This window comes from Gadus morhua, chromosome 3 (assembly GCF_902167405.1).
Source record: "Gadus morhua chromosome 3, gadMor3.0, whole genome shotgun sequence".
NCBI classification, from domain to species: domain Eukaryota; kingdom Metazoa; phylum Chordata; class Actinopteri; order Gadiformes; family Gadidae; genus Gadus; species Gadus morhua.
The window spans coordinates 25,059,572-25,079,047 of record NC_044050.1 but is presented as its reverse complement, the minus strand read 5'-3'; the positions used below and the strand labels follow the sequence as shown (position 1 = coordinate 25,079,047).

Sequence of the window (19,476 nt, the reverse complement as noted above, 5' to 3'; positions counted from 1 at the left end):
GTTGATAAACGGGTCCTCGCTACAGCTCTCTTTGGTTTCCTTGTCTGTGGTCCGTCACTGAGGTATGTATTGTGGTGGCTATGCTAATGTCTATGCCGTTTAACATCCATTGTTCACAGTGTGAGTGTACATGGACAAGCAGCCGCATTCCAGGCCCGGTCGCTACCTTGCGACCACAATGCTGTGTTCAACAATCCTGACTTGTTTAAAGAGTGTGAAGCACGCTGGTAGCAGGCTGTCTGGAAAGCTCCTTGTCTATCCATTGAGGATCATGGTGTTTGTGTGTGTGTGTGTGTGCGTGCGTGCGTGTGTGCGTGCGTGCGTGTGTGTGTATGTTTGTGTGTGCAACGGAGAGACTGACACCCCAACCCTGCCTGCCATAGTCCGGCCGACTTGATGACTTAAACCCTCCCCCAAAACTCTCTAGGTCTGGTGAAAATCTCAACCAAATGGTTAGAATCAAGAATTGATTTATAGTATAAACTTTATACAATATAACACAATACTGATAATTGATTGGATGATACAGTCAATAAACCATCTTCTTTTTTGTACGTCACGGCGTCACATCGCATTGCCTGCCTCCATTTTGGACACATATTTGAGCTTTGGAATGTAAATTATTATGTTGGTGGGTTTTGGTCCTTGTTGAGTTGTTCATTGTGAAATAATTTGACATTATGGGGAACCATTGTTATGGTTGAAACTGTTAACTCTCGTACAAGACGTGGAAGAACAAAGTTTACATTAGCCTAGGTTTCTTCAACTTCATTGAGTCCTCTCAATATGATGGAGAATCACCATCAAAAAATCCCATGATGTATTCTGATGAACAAGCATTATAGGGCTCACCAACAAATATATATATATATATTTATATATAAATATATATATATATATATATATATATATATATATATATATATATATATATATATATATATATATATATATATATGTATATATCCTAACTATAGGACAGTGTAAAAATATCTTTGGAGTGATGCAGCTGGATGACATGGTGGGTTCATTTACTCAGATATTGACTTTAGTAAGCGGCAAATGCCAGCTTCAACAAGAGAGGCATTCCAGACAGACACACATCTGAGAGCCTGTTATGGGCATTGCCTTGGAGATGGCAGAGAATGGGAGAGAGTGGAACTGCTCCTCTTTCATCCATCCCAGACACACACACACACACACGCGCGCGCACGCACACAGACACCCAAACACACACACACATATGCACGCACGCTCACGCACACACACACACACACACACACACACACACACACACACACACACACACACACACACACACACACACACACACACACACACACACACACGCGCACACACACACACACACACACACACACACACACACACACACACTAAGAAAGACACACTGATAAACACACATACACACACACGCACGTACACACACTGACATCTCTGGTGACAAACAGGCCTTGATCTTCTCTGTGGCAGACTCTGCTGGATCAGCCATGTTATCCTCATACCGTTCCTGGAGCTTCACTAGCGTGCGGCGAGTGGGTAATGACAGGATATATACTTTACAGCGAACCGCTCTTCGCAGATCAATCATGAAAAAAATACATACTTCTTGCATGGTGTCAGGGAGAAACTATTTGTCAGAGAAGATGGCGGAAAAAAGATTGGGAAGATGGAGGACAGGACGGAGGGCCGTGTGAGAGAGATGATGGAACGATAGACGAACGATAGACAGCCAAAGTCAGCCGAACTTAAGTGACCAAGCAGCCCAACCGCTAGTGAGTAAGAAACTACTGTAGTCTCTATTTTAAGACTTGGCCTGAAAATGAATAGTACATTCACTAGCGTATAATCCCATGGACTTAATATTTGTTATATTTTCCTAACATTAGAAGGAGACCTTTATAGATACATGGGGGGGGGTTCTCTCCCATGGGGCCACCATGTTTCTACGGTAGCCCAGAACAATGGAGAGAGAGAGATAGATAGAGAGAGACAGAGAGAGAGAGAGAGAGAGAGAGAGAGAGAGAGAGAGAGAGAGAGAGAGAGAGAGAGAGAGAGAGAGAGAGAGAGAGAGAGAGAGAGAGAGAGAGAGAGAGAACGCGTTTTGTTCCTCAAATATTTTGGGATACATTTTTAGTATTGGTTTTGTGTCTGTCAAGATTGTGAATGTATTGCTCCATGTTTATCCTACCAAGTGTTCGCCTAACTCTTGGATAGTTGTACTTTTACAGACCATATCACGAAATACATTCATAAATCTATCAAGGAACCTTATCACTTGACATGTGACTACTTGATGCTGTCATAGACGATGAGGTCATCATGGAAGTACCTACTGGCCCCATACACAACACAGGCCAGCTTGAAAGGGAGGGGTGGCCATCTACATTTTACACACAAACTTTGACCTCTCACGTTAACAATGGACGAGCTAAGAGAGATAATGATGAATAAATGATAAGGTCATGTCACTTTAATTCAATGGACGTATAGGTTAGACTCTGCTTTACAAATAGCAGTTTAATGGGTTTAATGGGTAAAGCCTTTATTTTATAAAGATTAACAAAACTACATGGTGGTTTACACAGACATATCGAAGAACCGTCTTTTCTTGTCCCCAAGGATAAGTTGATACAGAAAAGCTGTTAAATGTATCAACGAGTTTGTCCAGAAGACTGTAAAAAAAACAATCAGGTAAATCATTTATGGAGAAGTAGCGCCACCTGTGGTCGATTTACAGCAGATACATCTTTTTTTTCTTTTCATAAACTTGTGGTCATAAATGTTCTGTTTAAAACATAGAATACAATGGATATTTTCTTTGTAAGTATTATGTATGTATTGGACATAATACTTAACGTAAATATCCTAATATCAACACACAAATTAAAAATATCGTTGATATAATACATACAGTATTATATCGTTACAAAATATAAAATATGAAATGTCTTATGGTGTTATATAGAATCAGTGAAAAACCCGTTTAGATATTTTTTGATCATGTGATATCGTTTGCATCAGCAAAAGAAACGGACTGTATCCATTACGCATGCGCATATTCTCGAAGCCCGTCAGAGTCACGGCAGTGACGCAAACATGGCGTCTTCTGTCCACAGTCTCTCAGCACGTTGGTTATCCAAGTTTGTAAGTTCGGGTCACCGTCGTGCTTGTTTTCGGCTTATCGTCGAAAGACAATCTTCCGGAAGTTCAGCGTTCCTTTCGGGGTCGCAACTACACAGGCTAGCGGGCGGCGTGAGCTTATGGGGGTCCAGGGGAGACGCCGTGACATTGAGAGGACTGACAGGTAAGATAGCATTAGCCCGAAGAGCGAAGTTGCTCACTTTCAGGATGACGGGACCGGTTATTCCATTGCCTGTCAGTTTCAAAATAGCTATGCAAATAATGCATTAAAGTATGGTTATTATGGCTGTGCTGATGCTGAGAGAGCTGTTGTCAGTTGTTGGGCTGTGGAGTCCATATCGAGGTCAGGGTACATTGTACATGGTGTCCCTGCTCATTACATCAGGGGTTTGTAGTCTGCTTTGAGTGGCGCCGATGTTCTTAAAGTTTGAACTCTTTCCTTCCATCTATGAGCGTAGTGCATCATTTCAGCGTCTTTTCGGCATTAACGTTCCAAGATGTGAGTTGGAAGAACATAATTTGCACACTCGTATAGCATTGTTTTAGTCACTGACAAATGTCAACAAACGTTAATAAACATGTATCTTGCATAAACACGGAAATCGGAAATCAAATGCATGAATGATAACGATGTGATGAATGCTTCCCTCTCTCCAGCACCAGGATGTCCCCAATCAAATCGCGTCAAGCTGTTCCACACGAGCAGCCCAGTGGGAAACAAGGAGGACTTCTACAGTATTCTCGGTGTTGCTCGCACTGCGTCGCAGAAAGACATCAAGAAATCCTACTATCAGGTCTTTAGCACTTATTTTACCTATTTTTGTTTCCTAATCAGTTTTTAACTCGTCAATGTAAGATGTGATGTCAAGCAAAAACAATGTATGCTTCCCAAATAAGATGGCCAAGAAATACCACCCGGACACCAACCCAGATGACCCGAGCTCCAAGGAGAAGTTTGCCAAGCTTGCGGAAGCCTATGAGGTACAGTAACACTGAACATAGTGATGGAACACTCTTATGTGCCATCACAACAGAATTTTTGAGTAAACAGTGGGAGTGGGTTACGTGTCTTTCGTGTTATGTGGGAGATGCTACAGACATGGACATAAATGTATAATGATTGCAGACTGACTTTGTTCAAACCATTATCATGGGGGTCTCACAAGTGGTACACCTGCTTCACTTTACGCTGCCTACTTTTGACGTAGCGCGCCCTTTTGTGGAAATAATTACAGAAAATAAGAGAAAAGTAGGTGAACGACAAACCATCCCTTATTCATTTAGATACGGCTCCATCACAGCCTTTCTCCTCAGCGCTGTGTCCAGTGTGGGTCCAGTAACGTTGCACCCTCCCTGTGTGCAGGTGCTCAGCGACGAGGTGAAGAGGAAGCAGTATGACACGTACGGCGCGGCGGGCTTCGACCCCAGCCGGGGGGGCGCGGGCGCCGGGCAGCAGCAGTACTACCGCGCGGGCAGTGCCAGCGTGGACCCCGAGGAGCTCTTCAAGAAGATCTTCGGCGAGTTCTCCGGTGGCAGGGGGTTCGGAGACTTCGGCAGCATGTTTGATCAGAGGCCTGAGGTAAGGATCTGTGGACACGAGACGGTGGAGATAAGACGGTGTATACTGGACAGTTTGTGTAAGACACACAGTGTACATTAGACGGTGGAGATAAGATGGTGTATAGTAGACGTGTATAAGACACAGACAGTGTACATTAGACGGTGGAGATAAGATGGTGTATAGTAGACGTGTATAAGACACAGACAGTGTACATTAGACGGTGGATATAAGACGGTGTATGCTAGACAGTGTGTATAAGACACAGACAGTCTACATTAGACTACATTAGTCTATAAGATGGTGTACTGCAAAATGGCTAAGCTGTTCTACACTGCTTATGTGGAGAGTGTCTTGACCTTCTGCGTAATCTGCTGGTTCGGCAGCGCAGCAGAAGCACAGAAGAATGGCTTAGGAAAATAGTGACCACTGCCAGCAAGCTGTTGGGTACGAATTTGAATATTCTGGAAAACACCTTGGCATATCTAAAATCGCCACTAATGACATAATTTGACTCTCCTCCTTCTCTCTGTCCACGCCCCTCACCAGTTTGTGATGGAGCTGACGTTCGCGCAGGCAGCGAAGGGGGTCATCAAGGAAATGACGGTGAACATCGATGACGCCTGCCAGCGCTGCGAAGGGAAGGGCAGTGAACCCGGGACCAAAGTCTCCAAGTGTAACTACTGCAGCGGCACCGGCATGGTGAGACAACTCGGTTCATGTGTGGACACTAGTGGTGCAGCGGTTCACGGGTTTCCCGTGATCCGTACGGATCAACCATCACGGTTCGGGACGCAAGTGATCCGCGGATCGGCTGATTAAAAAAAAAAAAAGTTGTGCGTTGACGTGATCAGCGCATGTTTAGAGGACAATTCCGGTATTAACAACATCATCAAGTATCGTGGCGAAAAACAGTTTCTGTTGTGTTTTATTTGGCGTTCCGTAAATCCCATTGAAACGTAAACCGGAACCGGACGTCTTTAGGTTTGGTTGTAGTCTTTTCGCGTATCAACAGTAGGGCTAGAACCGAGCAAAAAGACTACAATCAACCCCCCTTGCAATGAGCATGAGTCTCCCAACCGAAATCAATGGATTTACAAAATGCCAAATAAAACACCACAGAAACTGTATTTCGCTACCAAACTAAAAAAAAGAAGATAAGGATGTCTGCATTGCCTTGGGAGAGTGTAGACTCTAAACTCCCCAGGCAATGCAGACATCCTGAATTGTAAATCCAGGGTTAGGGATTATTTACTATCCATGTTATAAAGAAGAAGGAATAATGCCTCAAATTGCAAATTTTTTAAATATTGACCATGCTTAAAGGTTATTACCTAATTTTTCACTTTATTTTGTTTTTACACAGTTAAAATATTTTATTTAAAGTCACATTTGTCTTGTTATCTTTATTTTTGTTGTTGATCCGAAAATGATCCGACCCGTGACTCAAAAACCGTGACCCGATCCGAACCGTGAGCTTTGTGATCCGTTGCACCCCTAGTGGACACCCTGACTACCACACTATCCTAAGCTTCAAATCTCATTAAGCCACGGATACAATATCTGCTTTAAAAAAGTGGCCATATTTGTCATTTAAGCCTTGGCTGGAAGAAATGTGTATTGATCAAAACTCAGGGAACAACATGGCTCATGTTACAATTACAATTAGAGCATTTAGCAGATGCTTTTATCCAAAGCCACTTACATCGTTTGATACACACATTGACATACCGACGGCAGAGTCAACCTTGCAAATGCGACAGCCAGCTCGTCAGGAGCAGTTAGGGTTAAGTGTCTTCCTCAGGGACACATCAACACTCAGCTAGGAGGAGCTGGGGATTGAACTAACAACCTTTCGGTTACAAGACAACTGCTCTACCTCCTGAGCTAAGCCGACCTCATGTTACAAATATTAGTGTTTTTTATTCAATAAAATACAATTGCTGTACAATGGGTCCCAATGGTGTGCCTTAAGAAGGAATCACCAGGGATTGTCCAACCAATGAGATTTCGGTCACACAAGTGCATATCGGCCGACCAATCGACCAGAACTAAACAGCCCTAGAAACCAGATACTAGGAGAAACTGAGTGCTGGAGCTTCCGTCCAAGTCTGTGTTTAATGGGGGGGAATCCTGGCATCTCCATCTCTGAACCAACGGCCCCAAGCATCACATCTGGGCCTTGTTTAAAAGTAAATACTGTAATGATTATCCAAGCACAACACTTTTAAACAGTATCAGGATGTGGATTTTATAACGCCAAGTCACCATTATTTCTCACGACCAAAATGCTTTCTTAGCTCGAACAATAACAACGAAGAATGCACCTCACAATCATTTACTAGTTGTGTTGAATTTAAACAAGACTTATTGCTCGACTGAGTTTGTTTAAAATGTTTAAAAATACAGTTTATAAAGGTTAATGGAAAGCGTGCCGTTACTATGGATATTTTTTCTATTTTTAAACGAAGAACGGCTATCCGAAAGTGGCAGTTTAACACAAAATTTCCTCAAGCTATTTTTGTGGAATGTCCATTAATGGAATTTGTATTACGTAGAATAAAGATCCACCTGTGTATTTGCAATATATGAGTGGTTATTGTCTACAAAATAGTTTTAAATTTACTGATAAACAAACGTAGACACAGATTATACAAATACTCCAACAGAATTCAAATGTCCACAAAGATTGTCATTTGTTTCCCAAATAATATCGAGACAAATCTACCCCCATATGTTGCGGCCTACTCCTTCTGAACTGCTTGTTCAACAAAGTTGTTCACATATCTGCAAACTGCCAACCTCCACCGCTGTTTTACAGAAAAATCGGAATATCGGCCCGATATATCGGAAAAACAAAAACGGACAAACTGTAATTATTCCGGTGAGGCCCTCCTGTTGACGCCCGCCGCTCGGCCTCTCCCCCTGTAGGAGACGGTGAGCACGGGGCCATTCATGATGCGCTCAGCGTGCCGACGCTGTGGCGGGCGGGGCAGCATCATGACCACGCCCTGCGTGCTGTGTCGCGGCTCGGGGCAGACCAAGCAGAGACAGACGGTGAAGGTGCCCGTGCCCGCAGGTACGTGGGGAGACGTCTCTTCAGGAGTGACTGCTGGTTCCTTGCTAGCCTGAGCCAGCAAGGAACGGGCAACATAGAAGTAGGGGTGTACGGTATAAACAGCATAGAAAGTACACCGGTGTGAATTTGCCCAACGGTATGGATTTTGACGTTACCGTTAGACCTGTGTGACCGGTAGACAATGTTGTGTGTAACGCGTTACAAAGTAAGTGACACTTTAATACAGTAAAGTGACTACTTTTTCATGTAAAAAGTTACGCACAACTACTGAAAATATGGTAACGAAACATCCGTCCGCAAGCAAGTGGAGAAAGAAATCCATACTATTAAACATTTGTGTTTTTCAGAGATGGAAATAACTTGAGAAATGAATTTCAATTTTTTAATCATGCAGTTTTGCCCCTATTTTACCCCTTCAGAAGCATCTATATCGAAATTAGAAGATAAAAGTAACATACCGTGATTCAATACCGTTGCCTTCTATGCCTCAAATCCTACCGTGATAAACATTTGAGTCCATACCGTACAGCCCTACATGGAAGGATCCCCATGTATTGTGAACGATGTCCATGGGTGGATACTGACTGTTTATTTGGTGATAGTGTTGCGTTGTGTCCATGACATTTTATCCTCGTTGTGCTGTTTTACAGGGGTGGAGGACGGCCAGACAGTGCTCATGTCCGTTGGGAAGAAGGAAATCCTCGTCACGTTCAGGGTAGGTTGGCCTGATAATTTTTTTTCTTTCTTTTCTTAAATAGCCCCTATTTAACCACCAGGTTTTAGTGGGATTTGCCATTACAAGTCCTTTAAGACCTGGCCTTCCCTATGCCTTAATGACATCACAAGTTGGAGCGTCCACCTAGATGTATGCTGGATAGATCGTTCTATACCCAGTAGATTGTACCAACTAGGCGTATCCATTAGGGCTGTCCCCTGAAAGTCGATGATTCGAATCATCAGTTGGAAAATCCAGAGAATCTGAGTTGACTGCGGGGTTTCCCGCCGTCTTCCTTTTATTTTATTATTATTTATTTATTTTTCGTCAGTGAGTGGTGTGCATTAATAAAACTAAAAATAGAAAACAGTAAAATGCACAGGAATAATATTTATATGGATAATAATTATAATTATATATTTTAGAAGGACTGATTCGGCAGGACGTGTGCTGAAATGGATCCAAATTGAAACCAGAACGGTTGGTGCACGGACGGTTTATTTAGACACTGTCCATGTCACTGTGGCGATTGATTCATTGTTACTTTGTTTGCTAGACAGAATCTTGCAGAGGGAAGCGGCTGTTTCCCCTTACATTATTGCTACATTTTCTCTAGGAGCCAGTCAGTGTGGCGACACAGCACTGTGGATTCTTTCGGGCTCAATAAATGCAATCAGATCGTGAACACGGGGCTCATATAGTGGATTATCTATCCACTGGCCTATACATGAGCCCTGTGTTCATTATCGGACCGCATTATGGGCAGGAGCCTAATTAAAACCCGACAGGAATAAGTTGGCTACAATTCCGACGAGTTTGATTGACAGAAAACTGTTCAGGTGAGAACGTAATGAGCGCAACACGCAAGCATATATAAAAGGCCTATAGCCTACCAAAACAGAGTGTTAATAGAAAGAAAACTCATTTTTTAAACCTCCAAAAGACCTGCCCCGCACGGTCGCCGAATAGTCGAATCTCTGGACTGAAAAGGCAGATCTGATTCGACTCAGAAAATTCTGAGTCGGGGACAGCCATACTATCCATCATTCATCGAGGTGCCGCTCCCACTCTGTTGTCACCATGTCACAGGGCAGATTCTGAGACTGCTTGTCATGCTCGCAGCTGGAGGTAAAATCATGGCCAAACAAGAAAAATCTGAAACCGCGATTAAAAAAAAACGCGATTCTTAGGGTGCGTTTGATATGTTTTCTTGTAGGTTCAGAGGAGCCCGGTGTTTAAGAGGAACGGGATGGACATCCATTCTGACGCCATGATCTCCATCGCCCAGGCCATCTTGGGGGGCACTGCGAGGACCCAGGGCCTGTACGAAACCATCAGTATGCAGGTACCCCAACTAGTCTGTACGAAACCATCAGTATGCAGGTAGCAAAAATAGTCTCTACGAAACCATCAGTATGCAGGTAGCAAAACTAGTCTGTACGAAACCATCAATATGCAGATAACCCAACCAGTCTCTATGAGACCATCAGTATACCGGTACCCTAACTAGTCTCTGTGATACTATCATTAGACAGGTAACCATGAATAGCCATGGATAGTAACCATGAAAGCCTGCAACCTAGATTATTGGCTCAGCACGGCACACAACTCTGGTGCCTGGTTCCTACTTTTAAACACAGCCTATTTATCGGCACTGAGGAGGATTACCAGAAGGCCGTCACATCAAACCGCTGTGATCTCCTGATGCTCCCCAGATCCCCGCCGGCTGCCAGGTGGACCAGACCATCCGTTTGCAGGGCAAGGGCATCCGCAAGATGAACAGCTACGTCTACGGGGACCACTACGTCCACATCAAGATCAGAGTACCCAAGTACGACGCGCGCCATAAAGTCAATAGTTATATGTTTTTACCGTGGCGCTTTGATTGTCAGTAGATGACTGTCACCTGTGAATGCATGCAAAGAATCTGCTGAACACGCGCTCACAGAACCCCTTCACACATGACCTGAACCTCTGCTTCAAGGAAGCTGAGTCGGAAACAGCAGGCGCTGATGATCAGCTACGCAGAGGAGGAGACGGACGTCCCGGGGACGGTCAACGGCGTAACCATGCCGACAGGTCAGACCACAGCTCATCCTCGCGTGTACTTTGTGTTTGTTATGTCATGTTTGTGTCTCATTTATCATGTTTTTTTCCAGATAAAAAAATAAATAATGAAACGGACACACAACCGCAACCCAGCCATAAAACCACACACAAAACCACACATGGCACCGTTGGGCAAATACGCTCATGGTTTTAAAAAGCAAATCTCAACACACTGGAGGCCTAACCATGTAGTCAGTAAGCAAGTAGCTGGAGTAGCTGTGCTAATGCAGTGTGTGTTTGCCACCAGGAGGGGGCAGCAGCAGCTCAGCACGCTCTGCAACACAGGGACAGGACAAGCAGCCACAACATGAGGATGAGAAGGAGGAGGAGGGGGAAGGCTTTTTCGCCAAACTAAAGAAAATGTTTAGCTGACACACTGCAGGTGGGAGCATTCACATACACAGTTCACATATATACTCAGTATTCAAAATGTGTCTTGTTTTTTTAATGAACAAACATTCAATACAGCTTAATTATCTATAACTGCAGTTGTAGTTTTCAACACTTCCAACACAGACCACTTCCATCTAGTCTTGTAATTTACCAAAATAAAAAAACATATTTTCTAACTTTATGATTTGTTTCTCATCTCGGTTTTCTTTTCTTAAACAGGTAAATAATCAGGAAAACGAATGGTTAGTATAAAAGAAAACAAGATGAACTCTCCATGGTTTTGCCAACGGTTTTCTGGGTCAGAAGACGAGGAGCAACGCAACATAATAGCTGTTGAAAGGGCCAACTGAAGACAGAGGCCGCCCTAGTACGTCAACAAGCTGCCAACACCCGCCCACTGGTCTGAAAGCAGACAGGTGTGACTCTGAAACAAGACAACAACTCGTATTACCTGGAAGGAGTTTGAAGCCGTGCCTGCGCACGAACACAGGCAACAGGTGGACTCTATCTGCATCACTCACCAAATTCATCTCAAACTAGAGATGGAAACTACAGTAAAGACAAACGCAGCAATATTCACACTAGAAATTAATTAATCCATTTAGCTTTTCTGTTTTGGAAGAGATATTTTCAGAGGGAGGCAAATGATTGAAGATGTGTTGAATCCGGTCCCACTGGCCAGACTGTCACTGTGGACTGCAGAATGGTGGCCAGATGTATGGAAACAACACTGGTTGTGTTTTTAAATTGGACTATGTCGATGTCATTGGCGTGTGTGACAATTATGTCTCGAAAATAGCTATTTAAATAAATTGTTGTTATTAACCATTAATGTCATTTGTTTTATTCCTTAAATGAAATATAGATGGCGCCATTGAGTTAGTAAAGGCAGCATTGACGCTGCCATCGTTGAACAAGTTCATTGTTTGCAGCTTTGTTGTGTGCCCATAATGAGTAACAGTTCCACAATGTGGTCACATTTGATGACAAGGGCTGTATTCAAAACAAAAAAAATGCAAACAATAGAAAAGTGAATATCAAAATGTCACTGGTTATAATTGGAGTAATCCTGTATGACGACCTCATGTTTGTTAAAGCTATCGTTTCGTTATCTTGGGGGTATTCGAGCCGTTTGGTCAACCTCTACGGTAGCTGTTATGAACTTCACGCTGGGACATGACCATAACAAAACAGGTCTCATGACCAGCGGGGTCGCCAGTTCAAATCCCTAGGCCGTCTGCTGAAGTCTGAGCGAGCAGAGTGAATGGATTACTCCCTCCTCCTCCTCCCACATGAACTACTGCCCCAGCAGTTTAACACATGAACTACCATCAGTTCTGATGCCTATCTTCTGAGCAGACGACAGAACCCCATCCATCCTAACTCCTGGGTCCCACGGGGTCATCCTCACTTTTTTTTTTTCAACCAGAGGCCAACCAAAGCGCCTTACAATAGTGCCTGACATTCACCCATTCATGCACCCATCTACGGCGGGGACAGCCAGCTCGTCGGGAGCAGTTAGGTTTAGGTGTCTGGCTCAGGAGAAGGTAGGGTAGGTGTCTGCTCATCAGGAGCAGTTAGGTTTCGGTGTCATGCTCAGAGACACCCCGAGGAGCCGGGGCTCAAACTAGCAACCTTGCGGTCACCAGCCAACCCTCTCTACCTCCTGAGTTGCATGCCGCTCATGCATGTTGTACAACTTGTACTGCAGCTCAACCAACCAACCGACCCTCTCTCCTGCCGGGTTTCTGTTTCGCTCCATACAGTTAATCAGCGTTGCGGTTCCTTCATTATGTCACGATGAGCGGGCTCCTCCAACGGTCGGGGAGGACGAGAGAAACAACGCAGAGAGTCAGAAATCAAAATAACCCCCTGGTTTGTCTGGAGGTCCGGAACCACATCCTCCTTCAAGCCTTTTCCTCCCTTCTGACGGGCGGTGGTGTGACTGGGACGGAAAGAGAGGGTTATGATTGAACGAGCGTTTTTTTTTTACGTGGGAATAACATTTTTGGGTGTCTTTTTGTTTTTGTAGGGTTGCCGCATCCATATTTTTTTTGCGTATGCGGTTAGTGTGAAAAATGAGAACGACTTGAGGGGAAAGTTACGAGCCGCTCTGTCTTCTTAAGTAGAGTGCTTAAAAACAACACTTTTTAACAGTTCTGTTTATGTCCCCCACTATGTAGCCTGCTAGGGGGTCTGAACCGCTCTATACTATTATTGGCGTTACAGTGTCTGTTACAGTGGAGCGTTGGGGATATTATTGATAAAAAAAACATGGGAAAATTCCATGTTAGTGCTCCTCTCCCTCCCCTAAGTTGTAATGAGATCTGCGCCTATGAAAATACAGATAGTAACAAAAATGCAACGGAGGAGATTTCCAAGGAAACAGGAGAATGGAGCAGGTCACATCTCTCTATTTGCTGCTTCACTTGACTTCTCACTGCGGTCTATTCTTGGCCTTCCAAGGATTTAGGGTTCATTGTAGGCAACCAAAAAAAACTAAGCAGTTCCATATGTTTGTAATTTGGCCTAGTTCCGGGTATGATTTTATCTATGTATTTAGAAAAACGCCACATCTTGTGAATATGCTGTTAAACTTCGAAATCAGATTACTCGTTTTCTAACCCCATTACATGATGTCACACAGACGGTTTAACTTAAACAGGATTGAAGGACCATATAAAAGCGGTTGATAACATCTTTTAAAATAAACTGGGCAACTTCTCAGGGTTAAGGCAAAAAAAAAACAACCTAGGAGCTTTTTTGGCATTTTCACGGTAAAACTCAAAGAATACACTCTTACCAATTGGCCTGTTGAGAATGACTTTTAAATCAGTCTGTGATCATTCATTGAAAAGACAATACCGAGCTATTCAGCATCATTCAATGAACTAACTTTTTTCCCAGACAGACAGACTTTACCTTTTGTAAAGGGTCAAACTCACTAAAGAGGGCAATTGGGAGTTTTGGACGCAATTTGCCAAATCACAGACAAGTATTTGACTTGTCAAAGCAGAAAAGCATGTAGCCTGCTGCCAACGCAAACACATAAAAGCCCCGGTGTGTCAATCACGCATGATTGACAGCTGGTTGCCGCGGGTGACTGGGAAAAGGATGTGGGCATTGCGGAATCTGATAATGAAGAGGCTTCCCATTGCCTGTACAGTGGCGGCGACCACACAGGTCCTCCCAGGGGCAGTGGAGCGAGACGAGGACATGTATGGGGAAGTGGAGCCTTCGCTTTACGGGGGCTAATTATGTACTCAACTTCTGAACAAACGCTGCTCCCCCACTGACTCCTATAATGAACACAGCTGCTCTCTGTGTGACTAGCTGTGTGTTTGTGTGTGTGTGTGTCTAGTGGCTACAAAGGTGTGATTACGTCCAAGGGACAGAGACGAACAAACACTCTCCCTGATATCCCTGGTAACAGGCCCCACGCTAGGCTGTGCTTCAGCGGGATTATTACATGGTCCAGAGGATCCGTCCATGTTGAGGGGACTGGCTGGTTTGTTGTGAATGTGGGGCCCACTAAAGCCTGGGATTTGCTTGCGCTGTGCCTCCTGGGTTCACTGGATCTTCAGGGGTGGTGGGGGGGACACTGAAGGTTAACAGCGCTGAAGCCCAGTGCCCCTCTTCATGCCTTGGGGCTGTTATTGGAGATGGAGGGGGGAAAGGAAGAAGGCATGGATTTTTAATCTGGTTAACCAGTGGCTCACCCTCCGACCAGAGCCAGCATCCCTTAAGGTCTCAGATGTGAGATCCCAGGGTTTTGAGGGGGGGAGGTCTGGAAATGGAGACTTTATCGGAGTTGCGTGTGGTGAGACAGTCTCTCGGTGGTTTGCGTTGGAACCATGGTCTAGTGGTGTACCATCAGACCATGGCACCACGGTTACGGTTCTGTTCGTATAGGGTTGGTTAAACCTCTGGTGGAATCAATCAAACCAAAGCAGCATAGGATCAACATGGAATGGAAAAAGCAGGATGGTTTGAGTCATCCATTCATGTCAGTATTTGGTGTATGATCGTTTGGCCATTACACCTAACAGCAGCCACAGAACGGCTAAATTGGTGGTTGAAATGAGCAAGCCAAGCTATCGAACCGCATTTTCCCAAGTTGTTTGGAAACCCTTAGAGCGATGCAGCCATGAAAATGCAACTCAAATAGTGCTCTTCAGCAGTGACTCATGCTCGGCATAATTACAGCTTTTACAACCCTTTTGGACTAAGAGATCCTGTGTTTACACACAGCATACAGTGTTTGCTCAAAATCTCTTACTCCAAGTTCACCACACATCCACCAGTAACCATTGTGTGTGTGTCTGTGCGTGTGTGCGTGCGTGTGTACAAGTGCATGCTTTCACCCCTGTGTGTGTGTGTATCTGCGCGCATGCAAGGCTAAAGGCCAACAATAGTTTCAGCCTGTTTCCCATTTCCTCCTCAATCAGAGGGACCCCACAAACCCCTCTCCTTCACCCCTAACCTTCAGTAATTACAGCTGGAGATCATTGCCACATGCGTGTGTGTGTGTGTGTGTGCACACGTATGTGCCTGTTTAATGTTTCTGTGTGTTCCTATGTATTTATGCCTGTCTTGCAAGGTCAAGGAGATGTTCTGTTCATTATGAGGAGGTTGACCTTTAAATCGTCAATCACGTTACCAGATTGCAAAACCCATGCCACAGGTCAAAACTGCTCACATATGAGAAATCACCTTCATTACTGCTACAGCCCCCTGCAACATGCTACCTGGAGAACAACAACACACACACACAGCAACATGTCACAGATGACCTCATGCGGCTCATGTATTTCATTTTCCGTCATTACAATTCAATTTGAAGCGTCAATCGAGCCTGCCTAGGCAAATAGCAACTTTAAAGGCCCACTATGCAACTTTTTTAGCCAAAATTACATTAAGTATGTAGGTTGAGAGTTATGCTGATGGTTCTGCATCCATTTCTGGGTTGATTGGTGGGTGTGTCATTTACCCATGTCGCCTCTCCAGTGAAAAAGCGCATATGCAACTTGATCTGTTCGGACCGACACAATCCGGATGTGACGCAGCGGAAGTATCCTCGAAAATGTAGTCAGATTGTAGTTTCGAAAATGCTTTACGGCACAGACACACACCCAAACACCCAAACATGGCACCGGCTAGATATAAACAGCCAGTTGCGAGGCAATTGTTGTCCGAGGTAGGAAACCCAAACGCCGCCGTGTTTGGGTGCATGATAGAGTTTAGATCGGGTTAGATTAAATAATCTCGGATATAAATAACGATCTCATCTCATCGTCATCCGTTTATCCGGGGTCGGGTCGCGGGGGGAGCAGCTCAAGCAGGGGGCTCCAGACTTCCCTTTCCCGGGCCACATTGACCAGCTCTGACGGGGGGATCCCGAGGCGTTCCCAGGCCAGTGTTGAGATATAATCTCTCCACCTAGTCCTGGGTCTTCCCCGAGGTCTCCTCCCCAATGGACGTGCCTGAAACACCTCCAAAGGGAGGCGCCCAGTAGGCATCCTTGCCAGATGCCCGAACCACCTCAGCTGACTCCTTTCTAAGTAAAGGAGCAGCGGCTCTAATCCGAGTTCCTCACGGATTACTGAGCTTCTCACCCTATCCCGAGACGCCAGCCACCCTTCTGAGAAAACTCATCTCGGCCGCTTTTACCCGCGATCTCGTCCTTTCGGTCATCACCCAACCCTCATGACCATAGGTGAGGATAGGAACGAAGATCGACCGGTAGATCGAGAGCTTTGCCTTGCGGCTCAGCTCTCTTTTCGTAACAACGGTGCGGTAAAGCGAACGCAATACCGCCCCCGCTGCTCTGATTCTCCGGCCAATCTCACGCTCCATAGTACCCTCACTCGCGAACAAGACCCCGAGGTACTTGAACTCCTTCACTTGGGCTAAGGACTCATAAATAACGATAATCGGGTTAAATAACTTCACATGGTGTGTCTGGTGTGTTTCCAGCATTCGTAGTGTTGATCAGCAGAGAAATAGTCCGCCAAGACGTTGAGGTTGCTTAGCAGCCAGAGACTCTGTCCATGCAAGTGAACGGAGCGTTCACTCTTCGTCATAACTATCAAACCAAACATCCTTCACATTCACCGAGCGAACATTCTGAAAGTAAAATGCACATTTCTCGCTAAAAATGTTTCCATAAACGCATTTAATGGCGTAACTATGTTACTATTTCCACCCAGAAAAAAGAAAGATGTCGGCCGTATGATTCTGTGCAAGGGTCACTACTGGTCACTACAGTAACGAATTGCTTTACGGCACAGACCCACAAACACGGAACCGGCTCGATATAAACACAAGTAACTAATGGGTTGTTATATTCATCATAGATCAGCCGACTAAAAAGAGACAGAGAAACCCAATGTCGGGGGAACAGAAGAAGAGAAAAGGGAGACAGACCGACAGAGAGGCCAGACACGAGTAAACGTTGGGCAAGCTTTTCAGGAATTGCGTGAACTGAAAGAAAAAGAAGACTGCAAATCAGCCGCCGACTCGGCCGTGTTGCTTTTGAAATTGAAAGTACCCTTGGGTGAACTTTGTCTGCGTAATATTCTTGATTCTGATAGTCTCTGTACACATGTGTTTGCTCAACAAACAACTCAATTTTTTTGAGCCCTGTAAAAATTGTTTTCTCGACCGTTTTGTTGTGAGCCCTGTTTGTTTCTAGCTTGCTTGGTTGCAACCATATAAACACCTTTGTTTCCATGGGTGTTTTGCTGTTCGTCTGTCTCGTCCCCCAGATACAGACTGAATCCCCGAATCCAGGTTCTTGTTTATTTCGATTATTATGTTGGCCAAACCTCTTACACTGATTGTTCTGTTCAACCTAAGATAAAATAATTATAACCTAGGGTATAAATTCTCCCCGTCAACTATAAAAAATGATGGATTTATGTTTATTGCAATGCAAATACACCATTTTAAAAATGTATAACCTTGCCTACACTTTATGAACATCTATTTCGGACATGGCTCCGCGCATTCGCCGGCTTCTTTGAAAACAAATGCACATGGCTCGCGTAGAAGAGCATGGGGAAGGGACGTCAACGAGTTGTTACGACAGTGTTGTGAAATATCTACTACGAAGCTTTAGGGGGCGCTGTGTAGAGAAATGTGCGTGCCAAAACCAAGAAAACAGCGAAGACATGCCCGAAGTTGCATAGTGGGCCTTTAACTTGAAACTCACCCGTCGATTTTTCTTGGCGGAAACAATATGTATTTCAAACGTTTTGTGGAGAGGGATTTCTGCGTGAGGGAAGGCATGGAATATCCATTATCAGAATGAGATCATTGTGGCTGCAGGGTGATGTCTTTGGAACAGTGAACGACCTCTGGGAGATGGTCCATTCTACCCTAAGGAAACCCAAAAAAGATGTGAAAAATCCCCTGCTATGGCGTGTGGTGAGATGGAGGCAGAAATGTGTGTGCTCACTATGCATGTGTGTTTCCCCGGGTGTGTAGCACGGATGGTTCTTTCTTCTGTAGAGGCTACCTAACGCCAGGGTTGACGTGCATGCAGACACGCGGCATCACATTTCGACAGAGTGCGGATGAGTTTTCAAGCATCTGCATCTTAAGTTGTACCACGGTCTCCAACACGGACAGACCAGAAGGCTGTCGTGCATGGCCATGGGAGAGCTCACTCATCGTCCTCACAAACCTTTCCCTCACTCAGTCTCTCCGCACTGGGCACATGGGCCTCCTGTGGCTTTGGATTGGATTCATTATGAGCAAAGGGAGCCAAAGGCAAAAATAAACCAGACAACCGGACAAGAATACAGCAAAACAAAAGCGACAAACAATGCAAACGGAAGTGCAGAGCGAAAACATGAACAAAGCCACTTTGAGTCAGGAAGAGTCAAATCTGACAACAGCAAATAAGAATCATACACATAGTTGTCTAAACAGAGTTGTTTTTAACTAAGTTTAGATCTACATGATTGAGTTCAAACGAGTTTCAGAGGGTCCTTTGCATGAATGTCCGCAGTATCTTTCGACGAGTTGAGCCGAGGCCAGAGCACAAAGGCAGTTGAAGCTGTCTCGTAAGGGTGGGGTATGTTTGAGTTATAATCCCTGCAGCCCGCCAGAAGTGTTGTGTTGGGTCAGGAACGTGGCCCAGCCCTGTGTTCTCCACAGGCTCAGCTATGTGGAACACAATCCCTTGGGCTGCAGGTGCAAGCAAGATTCTGGTTGGCTCCAGAATGGACTTAAAAGAGACGCACATGACCTAATGCGCAGAGATTTATGTTTCCTGTGAGGTCCCATTTTAGTTCTCAAAGGTGAATGTGATTTGCAGAGACATCTGTTTGAGTTGGATAGTCCTGGAGTGCATCGCACTGCATTCTTCACTTAATCACGTCCTAATAATAAAGGAGTATTATTGATACGTCAGCCTACTAAAATTGATTTCGCTTCATCAGCCAGGACATTTTA

The 19,476-nt window shown here is 44.7% G+C and overlaps 1 protein-coding gene across 2 annotated transcripts; it reads left to right on the top strand.

Moving 5' to 3' along the window:
- The first annotated feature begins 3,076 nt into the window (after positions 1-3,076).
- On the top strand, positions 3,077-11,848 carry LOC115540155 (dnaJ homolog subfamily A member 3, mitochondrial). Of its 2 annotated transcripts, XM_030351218.1 has the most exons (12): positions 3,077-3,325; positions 3,820-3,956; positions 4,060-4,143; positions 4,526-4,741; positions 5,270-5,422; positions 7,652-7,799; positions 8,450-8,514; positions 9,731-9,859; positions 10,230-10,345; positions 10,499-10,593; positions 10,871-11,005; positions 11,236-11,848. In XM_030351218.1, exons 1-11 carry the CDS (start codon positions 3,118-3,120, stop codon positions 10,993-10,995), a joined length of 1,476 nt encoding a protein of 491 aa, XP_030207078.1. In that variant the 5' UTR covers positions 3,077-3,117; the 3' UTR covers positions 10,996-11,005; positions 11,236-11,848. The 2 variants fall into 2 exon arrangements, with proteins under 2 accessions (XP_030207078.1, XP_030207079.1); XM_030351219.1 differs by lacking the exon at positions 10,871-11,005.
- The last annotated feature ends 7,628 nt before the right edge of the window (positions 11,849-19,476 follow it).